The 14479-nt window shown below is 37.8% G+C and overlaps 1 protein-coding gene across 1 annotated transcript; it reads right to left on the reverse strand.

Annotated features, from left to right (window-relative positions):
- Nucleotides 1-1807: 1807 nt before the first annotated feature.
- LOC104435059 (disease resistance protein RUN1-like) lies at nt 1808-12981 on the reverse strand. Its single transcript, XM_039313280.1, has 5 exons — nt 12838-12981; nt 12147-12282; nt 11581-11953; nt 10013-11111; nt 1808-2083 (listed from the first exon to the last, which is right to left on the reverse strand). The coding sequence occupies exons 1-5, from the start codon at nt 12979-12981 to the stop codon at nt 1808-1810; spliced, it is 2028 nt and encodes a 675-aa protein (XP_039169214.1).
- Between the last annotated feature and the right edge of the window lie 1498 nt (nt 12982-14479).

The raw sequence follows: 14479 nt of genomic DNA on the forward strand, positions 1-14479 counted from the left end.
CATTGCAGACATCACACCATATGCAAGAAAGACAATTTCAGTACCACACACTCCAGCTTCAGAGAAGCCATGCAAAACACGAGAAGCCAATTAAATTTACGGTACTGGGCTTGCAAATTCTAGAAATGAACTATGATTTCTAGAAATATGAGCTAATGAAACGCGAAAGGTGAAAAACCTGCAAATCAAGTTGAAGCAGAGGAAATATGAAACAATGGCAGTTAGAGACGCGAAGTCACAGCTGAGAACCGTGATCAAGAGGAAGCAGGTTAGATCAGAGAAATGGAGGACCTATAGTCGTAGTCATGCAAAGTCGCTAAGCTTTTGAAAGAGGACTCTGAGCTACCGTCACTGCTCTGCCATGAGAGAAGCTTGAGTGGGGGGAGAAGGAGTGCAAAATGCCAATATATGAATTTTCTGAGGTAACCAGACGAGGGCGATGATTGTCCACTAATGAAAACTTCTATTTCATGTTCAGAATTCTTCCAAATGAGAAACTACCATCTTCTTGGAAAACTATTCAACCAAACTCTTGGCTTCATTTGACAGATTTTTTGCTGATTCCAAGACAATTGCCTTTCCCATGAAAAAAGGTTTCTCTTGCAGTCACAAATTTATAGCTTGAAGTGGACATCTAAACGTTAATCTTGTTAACGAATTTTATTTTATGCTCAACTTCACGTACAGAACCACCTCCACATGCGGTCTTCCTGCAAGCATTTTGAGCTTCAGCCTTTGCTAAAGAATAGCACGATGTCCAACCTTGCAAAGGACTCCTACTCTACTGAGGAGGTCGCTTAATATCAGGAATCCTATGAAGATGGTTGATAACACGGAGCACACGATAAACGCCAATAGCACAAATTTTGGAATGCCTTTCCATAATGTCTGATGACATTGCTCATTCCTGCCCTCTTCTCCATCCTTCCGTGTTTAGGAACTTCCTTTGAATTTCATGAAATGCAGCTTGAATCTACACAAGAAGGATAGGATCAACTAATTATCAATAAATGAGATATTTGAGACCATATAGCATCACAATCTACCCCATGAAAGATAAGGTACAAACGCATAAACATCATTTGCCCCAACACCAAAATCTGGGGACATATCTTGCCACACATTCCTGATGTCTCTAATTGTTGTAGCTGGACCACAATCAACAGAGACTTCATTAGCTAGCCGATGAAAAAGCAAACAACAAACGTGGGAGGAGTAAGCAATCAGCAACGCTTTCCTTGTTTGTGTTTAGGAACAGAGCTGATGTTAATAAGATAATGCTGTAATGCTGAATTGCCTAAACTACGGAACAGAAAGCTGTCCTTGTTACTTGGTTATTTCACAATACGCAATTAGCAAAATCAGCAATACAGAATATATTGCTTTGATGCAGATTTCAACTTTACAAACTCAATAATGCATACATGAGAACTGAGCTTATCGAATCTGAAACCTATGCAGCAACATTCAAAGAATATTACCACACTAATAGACTTACAGAAAACGGATGAGATTGTCATCATGCATCCTTGTATACTAATTTTAAGGTGAAATCCCACCGCTCATATAATATAAGCAGACAAGTTAGTCCCTTGTAGTTATGGTATGACTGGCAATCTCACCTCCCTCTGTAGAGCCTCATTGAGTTTGAGAGTGATATCATCAAAACGCAGCAGCATCAGACAACTCTGCATTAGGTTTCCATACAGAAGAAATCAGCAGATACATATAAGATTAACAAGTAGAACCTAATGAGGATGAAGAAACTACCTTCACAGTCATTCCCGTCTGTGCTGTTGAGACCCGATTAAGTGTTTGGATCTTCACAAGCATCAAAACCTCCAGTAAACACTCCAATTGACCTACAAGCCTCTTCAAGGTTTGCATGCAAGACTGAACCGTTGTTGACGATTCCTCTGCAAAATCCCCCCGTCATTTTGATTGGTCTCTGGAATGGAATTTGAAATTCTTCAGCGAAGTTAGCAAGACCCAGATCAATCATGTGATAAAATGATTCCATCACAATAATAGGATCAACTGGGATGCAAACTAGTGAGTAAACTCTTGTGCTCCTCGCCCCAACCTGTTTAACAGAATGGGCAAACAATTGTCCCAATTATGCAAAACTTCATCCTTACAGCTCTATTTAATTGAAGTCCAAAAGTAAGCCTTTCATTACATAGACCACCCGACCTGTCACAAAAGCAGCGCCAGTTTACCTTGCTTCGTAATCTTGAAAAACAACAGTTCTGACTACTGATTATAAAAATCTGGTCTACAATCATGTACGACAAACTAGCCAAAACTACTTTTCAATTTTTTTAATCGACAACCAAAAACACTTGAACCATGATGTTTATTTTAGCTGAGTTTCTCATACTTACTGGGAATAATGCTCGTCTTGGAAGGTTCAAGAGGAACATCGAGAGAACAATAAGAAACTTGACAGGGTTTTCGATCGTTGCGGAAGAACGAAAGATGTTTGTTCTAAACATGAAATCTGTCATCAATCAAATTTGACACAAGATAACTCAAAAAGGAATTCAAAATGTCCAAGGATTTTTTCAATTAAGACTATTAACTTCAGAATTAGCTAAAATTGGACTTTGCAGCGCAGTTCACGATATTAAGTAGCTGAAGATCATTGCTTCTAGATTAAGAGTTCGAATCCTGGGTTTACCGAAAATTAAACTGTAAATTATCGGGTAATTCTTGTTCACCTATGTTAATATCTTCTCCTGTTGCCTCACAAGCCGCTAGTCTGTTTGCAGTCTGCCAAAACTACCTACTGATCCTAAATAAAAAAATCATTGCTATAATGCAATCAACAACAAGCTTATTTAGGCAAATCTGGATCAGATGGATACCCAGTGTTGAGAAAACTATTCCTTAATTATAGAAAAGTATCACTCAATTTGCTCACACAATTCATTATTAAAGGATGAAGAATCATACCAGATGACCAATGCCTTCTAAGGTACCTGGACCCATATATGGATCTACATGTTGATTTTTGCTTGAGCATCATGTCAGCTTCTACGAACAACCCCTCCACTCCTTCAACTATTTAAGACTAGGAATTTAGGAAAGTGCATGACCCTGTCAACGAAAACCTTCTTTGCAAAAGAAGATGGTGAATCTAGGAAGAAAAATGATAGTGCACTGCTTATTTACCTCTGTTAAAGAAACTTTGACTTGTCTCTAATATGAGTATAAGAGTTGTCATATAATTATCACCGCAATATAATACTTATGTCACGAATAACATATTCCTCCCCTTCATTATTTGTAACGACGTGTGTTCCAGGTAATTTCGGCATGATTTCTGATGCATTGCACCCCGAAATATCCAAATAAATCAAATTCAACTTTTCAAGTCCCCGAAACTGAGTAAGCTTTTTGCAGCCTCGTACCACTAAAGATTGTAACTTCTCACATCCCGACAAATCTGGCAAAGCCTCTATCGATCTACATCCTGAGATATCTATGTGTGTGAGAGATCTTGATTCCTCAACCCCAGGAATCTTAGTAACACCAAGCACATAGGTCATCGTGAAATTCTCTAAAATTTTAAATTTAGACAGGTTTGGTAGTTCTTCTAGGGATTGGCACCCTGTTATGCATATGCTTCGGCAAGACAAGAATCTCTCAAGAGACTTAAGACTACAGAGATTACGACAGCCATTGATGTTCAACTTTTCCAAGGTCTCAAAGCATGAGAGGTTTGGTAATCTTTTAATAGATCCACAATGAGAGATATCCAATGCCTCTAGGAACTCTGCCTTATCAAGACCTCGAATTTCAACTAGATTGTCGCAGTAGATAGCCTGTAATTGCTGTAGACACTGCAATTCTGGAAGAATCAGCCTTTCAATGGACATGCAGCAAAATATACATATCTCCTCTAAGAACTTCAAATTATAATGGCCTTGAATTTCAACTAGATTATGGCAATACTTAGCATGTAACCGTTTCAAACGGTTTAATTGTGAAAGGTCCAATGTTTCAATGGAACTACAATCTATTGTCAAATCTTCCAAGTACTTCAATTTGTCAAGCTGTGGCAACCTAGGGCTTTGACAAGAGAGTGCCAGATATGTTAAGCCGGAAGGAAGCTCTGGTAGCTCCCAAAGCTTGTAACAACCCTGTAGGCTAAGGTGTTGGAGAGAAGAAAGATTTTGAATGCTTTCTGGTAGGTAAGACATATGTGCACAAATGATTTTTAGAATCTTGAGTGAAGACAACTCACCAATTTCACTTGGAATTTCGCCTTTTGCATTAGTGCAAAACCCGAGACTTAGATTCTGGAGTTTTTTCAACCTTCCAATAACACTAGGTAACTTTTCAATCCCAGAACTACTAATGTCTAGATGTTGCAAATTCTGTAAATCCCCAATTGAGTTAGGGATTTCTCTCAATGACTGACAATCCCCTAGGTTAATGTGTTGGAGAGAAGAAGGGTTTCCAATTGAGCTTGGGATTTCTCTCAATGACTGACAACCCCCTAAGTTAATATGTTGAAGAGAAGAAAGATTTCCAATTGAGTTAGGAATTTGCCTCAAAGAGGAACAACGGAAGGCACTCAGTATCTCCAGCTTCCTCAAAGAACCAATTGACGTAGGAATGTCTTTAATAATAGCTTCATCCAAAATAAGTTCTTTTAGTTCTTCTAATTCGCCCATTTCTCTTGGTAGCACTTCGAGACTTTTACATCCACTCAAGTCCAGCGAAATGAGGCTCTTGACTTTGCCAATAGAAGGGTGGACTTTCTTCAGTTTGTAACATTGTCTTAAGATGAGAATCTCCAATTGTGTGAAAGCCGAGAGATCGGGAGTACTTCTTAAATCATTGCAACTTTCAAGTTCGAGAACTTTCAGCCCCTTTGCAATCTATACGAAGGAGAAAAGGCTATCAAAACATGAGTGGATTGACAAGAAAAAAAAACCACAAGGGATGTTATTTTTTCCATCTTACCATGCGTGAACTCCATTTTGCAGAATCCTCTGTGATCTGGCTGTGTGACAATTGCAGCACAACTAATTTCGGTATATACAAATTTATTGCCGAAAAAGACAGGCTGTGTTCAATATCAAACCAATGAAGCCATCGTAATTCAAAATACAGTTCATCATAGACTCTGCTTAAACCTGCCCCTCTCATTTGAAGGAACCTTGAGCGCCGTATGTTTTTCAAATGCTCATTTGTATATGTCTGGAGATGGTCAGCGGGCCCACCATCCAAAAATGGGTCACCACAATAGTCGTCGGGACGAACTGCTTGGATCCTTTTAGTTTCCTATATATATCAAATGAATCTATTCAGTGTTCAGATTGGCTTTAAATTTTTTTAAGTGTTGTTTATCTGATAATCTTTTGAAATTTCAACAATATTTAAAAATGAATATAAAAAGAAAAATGCTTCTTGCTTCAAAAAATCCTAAGACAGAAGCACCTCAATGTTTTACATATTGTTTTTTTTTTTTTTTTAGAATTTTGTAGCCCATGCATTTTGACTTTTATGCAAGACGAAATACAGGAAACTTTCAAAACATGCCATTGTTGACTTTAAGTTTACTGTATTAAGTATTCATAATTTTTCAAAAGATTTATGAAAGAGTGCCCATGGGTCACTTGTTAAGTAGCTAATGAAGCACATGATTGAAATTTTTCTTGTAAAGTATGTTTAAAAGGTGATGTGATGATATTCTGGCAATATATTTTTTAGAAATTGGAAAATAGTTTAGATTTTGACGGGGATCGGGAAAAAAGTTGCTTTCAGACCAACTAAAGATGGACTAATTAACTTCCTTTCATGGTAGCATGGCATATGGAACAACAGTTTGTGGATGCTGGGCAATATCCTTTAGCAAACTTTGCCATATGAAAGTTTCTAGAGAAATACAGTTATCTGACTAAGATTGGCGCCGTTTCTTTTTGCATCTTATAAGTAAAAACATGCAGATCATTTTATTAGTAGAATATGGTGAAAAGAATACCATATCGTTTTGAATGACTTTGATAACAATACTTATATTTTTCCCCATAAATTTTGTTGATCAGTGACAGTGTTCAATAACGTTCAAGTATCAACGTTTGAAAAGCTAGAGCATTAATTTCCAACATAGACAAAACTTTTTATTGGATTAGTGTCTCAAGTTCCACCATAAATAAATCAAGCCCCAACTCGATATGGATATCCGAATCCGTATGCAAATTTTGGAGCTTTGGCACCGAGCGGACGTCCAAAGACAAACTGAGATGTGTCCATGACGCAGGTCACAAGTAGCCAAAGCTACTGGTCAATGGCTGGACCTCCAGCAAGACTCAGCCAGTTGCTTGAATGGCGCAGCGGTGCGATTCTAGATCAAAGGGAGCACCCAGCCACGCTTTGTTAAAAGCCAAAGAGACATGTCTGGTAATTATATTTTTTTTAATATTTCAATGTATCAAATGGTCAACTTCTTTTGGATTCGGAATTAGAAGCAAGTTACTGAAAGCAATGAAACAGTTGATCGTTCTCTGAAAGATATAGCTTAAATGTCTGAGAAGCAACCCCACGCAGCTGGTTTGGTGGTTAAGAAATGTGCTTGTATATGTAGATTAGGCACATGATACAAGTTTGATTCCTTGCACTATTAAGTACAAATAATTTCTTGTTTGAACTATCTAGTCAGAATTAATTTTATGTCTAACCTGGCAATGAGAGGTACTGGAGTACCCACCGTTATGGAATTTATATAGTTGTTAGTACCCACTTTTGTCACATATGTTTTCTGGAGGTATCTTTATGTAAATTGATGGTGTTCATTTTTAGCATGGGTATGCCATCCTAATAGGTGAATTAGAAATTATAAACCAGTACTCATTTTTAGAGCAAAGTAACTTAAAGCCAGTAGCACCCCTCATTCAACCTTTTCAAGAAAATGCATGGGTGAGACATTAAGGAAAAATTCGACCTAGAAATGGTGTTATTTATGTAGTTGGAATTTGTTTAATGTCTACAAGACTCTATACACAGGCTATATGCGGCTCTGCTAACATTATACTTATTCTTATGTGAGCTTTGTAAATTAACATAACTTTTAAAATAATAAGAGGATGATGATAAAAGTTGGGCTCACAGGACGTGTTGATGGAGAGGATATTATATAATCGCCAAAGGGGTGTTATGGGGATGGTCAGAGAAAAAGTGCCCTCTAAAAGGGAGAAATTACTCTTTTGCCATTTGTTTTATGATTTGGTTTTCTGATCCAAGGCCGAATTTGACCAGGGAATTGGTTCGGGCCTGGTTTCAAAGCCGCTTTGAAATTAAAATGCTTTTGGACTAATCGAGAATAGAACCATGATCTTCAACATCTTGACCATGTTTTTGTGGTGAAATGATGCAACTTATTTATTTTACTATGAAATCTGATTTTTACTGAAAATATAAAAAATGGACTGGAATCAACAGTTACAAAACCAATTGGTTCAGTTCTCAATTGCTATCTTCTGAAACCAATCACTCTTGATAGGATTATGTGGCAACTAACGTTGGACACAATTGATGCATGTGGAAGTCATAAGAAAATGTTGCATAATCTAATTGTGCCACATAGGCCATACTCCAGTCCATTAGTTGATTGTAGGGGTGTGCAATTCTAGGATAAGTTACTTGAAACTAGAACTTGAGCCTATCTTATCACATTGATTTCCATTTTTAAATTCCAAAATCTATTTTGTATACCATGGAACCGACCTCAGAGCCGAATCTATGATTCTAGGGTTTACATGGAATCGGCCAATTCTTTTTTATTTTGTGTTTCATTTTTGTAATCTTTTGTGTTTTTATTTCATTTTTATCAAACAAAATGGAAGTTAATGCTATAACAAAAATCCCCATCTGCCTATAACAACAATCCTTTAAAAAAAACTCCACAAAAATCACCAGCGACTTCATTGTACGGTCAAAGCCATGATCAGCTCTAAATCTTTGGACTCTGCCCAAATGACCTTACTGCTTGAGCTTGGGAACCCCTAGCGGTCACTTTCTACCACCAAACAAAAAGAAAAAAAAATTGTAGATTATACATAAGGTCTTCTTGCTCTCGGCAATGAGAAAAAGTATCACTCTAAAGCTCCATTTGTATTGCAGATATTTACAGAAAATGTTTTTCAATAAGTTATTTAAAAAAATGATAATACTTTTTTTGTGTTTGTTGAAACCTAAAAATAAATTAGAAAATATTTTCCATCATTCGATAAGGAAAATCTAATTTGAATTTCCTAAATAGACATATATTATTTAGGCACTAATGACTGGCACCAAGGTCCCTAGTCCAACCTTGATGGACCTCAACCTAGGCATTAGAGACCAAGCTTGGCCTCGATGTACCTCGGCAATGGGGATTGAGGGATAGGCTTTGGGGTCATGATCACAACCTCAATAGATTTAGGTATAGGGGTTAAGGACCTGGGCTCGAGCTCGATCTTGATGGGCGTGGGCGCTGTGGTTTCAAGCCTGGCCTTGATTGACCCAAAACAAACGCCACTGTCCCAAACCCAACCTCAATGGACTTGGGACCCGAGCTCAAGCACCAAGGACTCGAGCATGGGCAACATGGATCTAGTCAGCGACACCATCTTGAGCTCGGCCTCGATGAACACGGGTTTGGGTACCAGGGACAAAGGCTTGGGCCCAAGCACCAAGGTCCTAATCCTAACCTCAATGGAAATAGGCATGGCCTTGATGGACATGGCTTGGGTAACGGGAACTCGGGCATTGGTACCAGTATCACAGTCCTAGCCTTGATGGGCTTGATCCCAAGTGTAGGGTCTCGAGCCTAGGTGCTATGAACCGAGGCTTAGCCTCAATGGGCCCAAGCCTGAGTATTAGAGATTTGGGCACAAGCATGTCGTCTCGGGCCCAACATTTGTGGGCTCGAACCGAGGCACTGAGGAGTTTGGCAACAATACCAAAGTCTTATGCCCAGCCATAGGTACCCAGTGTCCCAAGCCCAACCTCCTTGGACCAAGACCCGAGCACCGAGGTTTTGGCCTTGACTTCTTTAGAGCTAGGCTTGGTCAAGGTCCCATTGTCAAGGGCTCGGGAACAAGCATTGGGGTTCCTTTGCCCTAATGTAGAGTTTCTAGTCGAAACATTGATATATAGTCATTTTTTGGAGAATGATTTCTGATATTTTAAAGAGAATTATTTTTCTAAATTTAAACATAGAGACTAGGAAAATGTTTCTCATTGCCTCATTTTCCTAAGTGATTCAAATGCCAAAAAATAAGAAAAATATTTTTCAGCATTTTTTTTTTTTACAAAATAAATGGAGCCTAAAGTGTAATAAAACATAATAACTTAAAAGTCTCCAATCCCGTTGCCGGGTCGCGAAATATTCTATCATGCATGCAATGTGGTAAGAGGAAGAACAGCCAAATCGTCACCCATTGTGGAGTTTTGCCATTGTATCTATTAAGAGGAAAGAGGAATGAAAAGAGACAATAAACTGGTAGAGGGACACCACAATACGTTCGCTTGACAAGTATGATTTTTTTTAATAAATGCTACTGTTTTCCTTAATTATTAATCACTTTAATTGGCACATATTATCTATTGATTGTTTAACCAAGAAATCTTCACTTATTTGGTCTATGATGTTTATAATTCAACTTTATCTTTTAAATTATCAATCATTTCAACTATATATGAAAATTACATGCTCCATGTAAACGAAGTTTTTTTTTTTTTTTTTTTTTTTGGTAGAACCATAACTAAAGGATCTTAAATTGTTTGTAAATCAGAATTTTGAAAGGTGTAATTTTTCTCAATGAACTAAATAATATGATATTTTTATCCTTGGAATATTTATAATCCATTGAGCTGTCACAGTTGATCTATGATGGACATGAATGGATGTTAAATAATAGGAGCATCAATTTATACTGGAATCAAGATTGGGATAGACCAGATTAGAAATATGAAAAATATGAGGAAGAGGGAAAGAAAAAAGAGTGCCACATGTTACCTTTTTCTCCATTAGGACTTTGGAGGCTTCCTTATTGACGCATATTCTGCTACATCCCTCATGCAGTTGTCCATGGTAAATGATGCTCCTTCCAAGATCTCTTAATTGATCGTGCATCCTTAACTTACCATCATCTCCAATTTTTACTAAACACCTCAGCTTCAACTCTTCAATTCCTTGACTTGCATACAATCCATAGTCATTCCACATGTAAATAGCAAATTTGCTCTCTTTTCCAATAAGGAAACATGCAATATCAAGAAAAATCTCCTTATGCCCATCATCTAATGCATCATAACTTATCTTCAAGATCTTTTGCACATCTCTATGCGGCTGTTCTTTTAATTGCTTCAATAGATCATCCCATACATTTCGATTTGTTTTTCCATACAAGTATGAACCTATGACCTCAAGAGCCAAGGGAAGCCCACCCATGGTAGATATAATATCATGAGAGATATCCTCAAAGTTCCTCAAAGAATGGTCCATATGAAATGCATGTCTGTTAAATAAAAGCAAAGAATGCTTCTCGTCTATTTCATTCAATTCATACTTCTTGTCTACCTCAAATTCAGATTGATCAAGGATAGCTTCATATCTAGTTGTAACAATGATAATACTTCCTGAAGTAAACCAGTTACGTTCTCTAGCCAAAGCATTTAATTGATCCTTCCGTTCTATATCATCTAGAAGAATGAGAACCTTTTTTCCTTTGAATCTAGATTTGATTATATTAATTCCATCATCAACTTTAGACACTTGATATTTGATCCGTAGTATATCAGTTATTAGTTGACTTTGTAGATCCTCAATACGGTGGCGTTGGATAGTTTCTCGAATATCTGGAATGAAGCTGGCATGTAGAAATTTATTTGAGAGTTGATTGTAGATGCACTTGGCAAGAGTTGTCTTGCCTATTCCACCCATACCATAAATTCCAATCATTCGAGCATTAACGGAAGGACTGTCTATCCAAAACATAATTTCCTTCACTTGACCATCAAGTGCAACTAGTTGCTTAGGAACATCTAGCTGAAAATCTTTCCGTAACTCGCTTACAACAGTTTGGACCACAAGTTTTACCAATTCTCCCTCATGCCTGTCAAACAACAAAAATAAGAAGAGATTATGAGCCTAGACAAGGTTAATGCGAAATGTCTGATCCTTTGGTCGATTTTGTATAGTGCTGATCAGGCTTTGGATAACTGAGCATCACAGTCCTCCGTAGGCATACTCTTTGATGATCAATAATATTGGTTGGAGGGGTTGTCATTTCTTTGTTTTTTGCTTTGGATTGGAGACTATTGTAAAATTCTCGGGCACTATGGGATACCTTGATTTTGGTTGTTGTTCGTTTAGTTTTCAGAATGCTTCTTGGGGAATACTGGTGTTTGTCGTCTTTGGGGCACTATGGTTGTTCGTCGGGACATTTTACCGACGTTTTGGGAACACCGTATGAAATTATAGGTGCCATAGTGGAAGCAGTTCATCTGTTACATTGGTTTTGCGGGTATAACAACACTTGGTAAAAAAAAAAAGAAAAGAAGTTCAAGGGGGAAGTGAAGTACCCGTTTGCAATTTTCTCAGATTCCCATCCACTTAAGTAACTCACTTGTGAAAGTGCTTGTCGCCCTTCCCTAATATCCTTCTCATCAAACTGCTTCTTCTGCGAACGGAAGGCCTTTCCAAAATTTCCTTTTAAATTCCGCACATCCGATGGGTCCACTTTATAAAAAATAGGCAACACCATATGTGACATGCTCTTCTTGCAGTGCATCATATGAATGAGCTCACGGAGACACCATTTGCTCGAAGCATAATTTTCAGAGATGATGGGGATCGAAATTTTAGATTGTGTGATGGCATTGAGAAGCTGTGAACCAAATTCCTTGCCAATTGGGATGCTATTATTGTCCCTGAACACACAAATCGGTACAGTCCCTGCGTTGACCAGACTATGGTAGAGGTGATCGGTGAAACTCTTGCGGGTATCTGAGCCTCTAAAGCTCAAGAATACATCATATCGATCGGTGCCTCCTCTTGTAGGTATCGGAGAGATGAGCGAAGGAGCAGATTGTCTCTCAGTGCTCTCTTTTTCTTCACTCTTTTTCTTCTTCTTGAGATGATAGAATACAAGCATGAAGAGAAGAGTCGGAGCAACAAGCACCGCAACGGAACGACTTGAAACGAATCGGTGCATCCCTCTGTTTGCCTTTGTCTGACTTCACCCTTTCTCCTTTGATGAGCAAAAATGAAGAGAGGATGCCTTCCTGCAGCACAAGAAGACGAAGATGAACAAATGAAAAGGCAGGATGGAAAGCATAAGCTTTCTAGGTGGAGAGCACATGCTTTCTGAACGATTGCGAATTTTAAATATTTAGCGAACGAGTCTACCTAGGCGGGTGTTTATTAATTATTCCAATATTAAGTTATTCACTTGGTGGCATTAGTGCTGTGCCACGACTATCTTCTATTTCCATTTTCTTCTTGTCCGTGCAAGGATAAGAAAAAAATGGCTAATTTAAATTTCTTGACACCGTGCACTTTCCAAATTGGAAGAAATTTCCATAAACAACGTCCTCGATTAGTAGGTTATAAAATATAGACATCTATGGGTGATGTCCATATTCTGTGCACATGAGCCCAATACATTCCAATCTTTAGATCACATGGATTTCACGTGAGACTAATTAATATCATGAATACGGATATATTGGACTCACATGCACAGCCCATAAATCATATACGGATTCTTTTTATAATTGCAACCATGCTTTTAATTAGTGGTTCGATATAAGCATCCAATAGAAAGCATGTGCACATACTGTCTTTTCTGCCTTCATCGCAATGGTAGCCTTCCTGAAACCATTCTGGATAAAAGCGTCATCCGGGTCTCTTTCCTGGTCCCCATTACTGATGGACCTTTCTCTATTTTTCTTCTTCTCTTCATTTCCGTGACCTTCACTCATTAGCTCTCTCAATACTGTATTTTCCCCGGGGGTGGATGTAAATGGGGCTGAAGGGTGGCCCGACCCAGCCAACTTTCCAAAAGCAGGGAAAATTCCAAATAAGGACCTGGAGTGAATCTATTTTCTCAAATAATGACCAAAAGTGAATTTTGTGTCAAATAAGGACCCGAAGTGGACCCATTGTTTCAAATAAGGACTTGAAGTAAATTTTTATGTCAAATAAGGATCCGAAATGATCAAGTTAATCTCTATTAAGGACCTTGCCGGCAAATATTTTCCGGCGATTAAAATAGAGGCAATTTTGTCAAAAATTTGTGATTGGAAAAAAGAGAAAATTGTAAATTAATTAAGTTTAGGTTATTTATTTAGATGTTTGTGTTTTCTTCTTTCTTCTTCCCCCGCTGCTCCTCAACCAAATCGTTGTTCGGTCATCGTCGCGACTCAATTCTCGTCGCCCCTTGCTTTACTCGACCAGCAGAGAATTTGGGTCTTTGACTTTGCGGAGGATGGGTACAAGGAATGGGGAGAACTTTGATCTTTGACTTTGCAGAGGATGGGTACAAGGAATGGGGAGACCGTAGAAAATTGAGGATTTTTTTTGTTTCGGTTTTAAGATTTGTTAATTTTCCCTAGATTTTTTTTGGATAAAATTGCCCAAACTCTAATCGTCGAAATGTCACATGCTTGATAGCCGGTGAATTTTTGGTTGACCAAGAAGCTTCAGGTCTTTATTTAGAGACAATGGATTCACTTTAAGTTTTTATCGACACACAGTTCATTTTGGGTCCTTATTTGAGACAATGGATTCATTTTAGGTCTTTATCTGACACACAGTTCATTTCGGGTGCTTATTTGAGAAAATTAGTCCACTTCGGGTCATTATTTGGAATTTTCTCCAGAAAGTATGCTCAAACCCAATTATTTAATAAAACTTTCCAATTTCATCCATAAATCTTGCCGCCACCAAAATTTTTTCATTTCCTCACATCCCAAAGTTTATGGATTATTGTTAGAAACTTTTATGAAACAAAATCTTCCAAATGTAAGAACTAAGTTTTGCAACAATCATGCTTCCTTGTGAAATATTACAAATGATTGGTAAGGGAAGTATACAAGTACATATCATGTAATCTACCCAAAAGTAATTATATAATTTTACATGTAACTCTCTGGACATGTACTTGTACGTCAAGTTATACAATGCTCACATGATGCTAATTATATATATTGCTTATTTTTTTGGTCATTTTTTTTTTTTTGTAAATGGTAACTCTGTCACAATTGAGGTTCTTGCTAGTTCAAACTTTAAGAGATGGAGAGAAGATTTTTTGTTTGCTATGGAGATGGTTGATGTTCATATGGCTCTTATTGCCGATCAGTCGGCATATCTTACTGCCGAGGGTATAGAAGCTTAGAAAGCACATTTTGTTGCTTGGGAAAATAGCAATCGAATTTGTTTGTTGTTCATGAAGCGTTCCATTCAGGAACATGTGAAAAG

The sequence above is a fragment of the Eucalyptus grandis genome, chromosome 5 (genome assembly GCF_016545825.1).
Source record: "Eucalyptus grandis isolate ANBG69807.140 chromosome 5, ASM1654582v1, whole genome shotgun sequence".
NCBI classification, from domain to species: domain Eukaryota; kingdom Viridiplantae; phylum Streptophyta; class Magnoliopsida; order Myrtales; family Myrtaceae; genus Eucalyptus; species Eucalyptus grandis.

Excerpts from the sequence above, each read along its gene's own strand:
- LOC104435059 (XM_039313280.1), bottom strand. The coding sequence starts at position 12,981 with ATGAGTGAAGGTCACGGAAATGAAGAGAAGAAGAAAAATAGAGAAAGG. Across the intron at positions 12,283-12,837 it reads CGATGAAGGCAGAAAAGACA|GAAGGCATCCTCTCTTCATT; the intron begins GTATGTGCACAT and ends CTTGTGCTGCAG. Across the intron at positions 11,112-11,580 it reads TCTGAGAAAATTGCAAACGG|GCATGAGGGAGAATTGGTAA; the intron begins GTACTTCACTTC and ends GTTGTTTGACAG.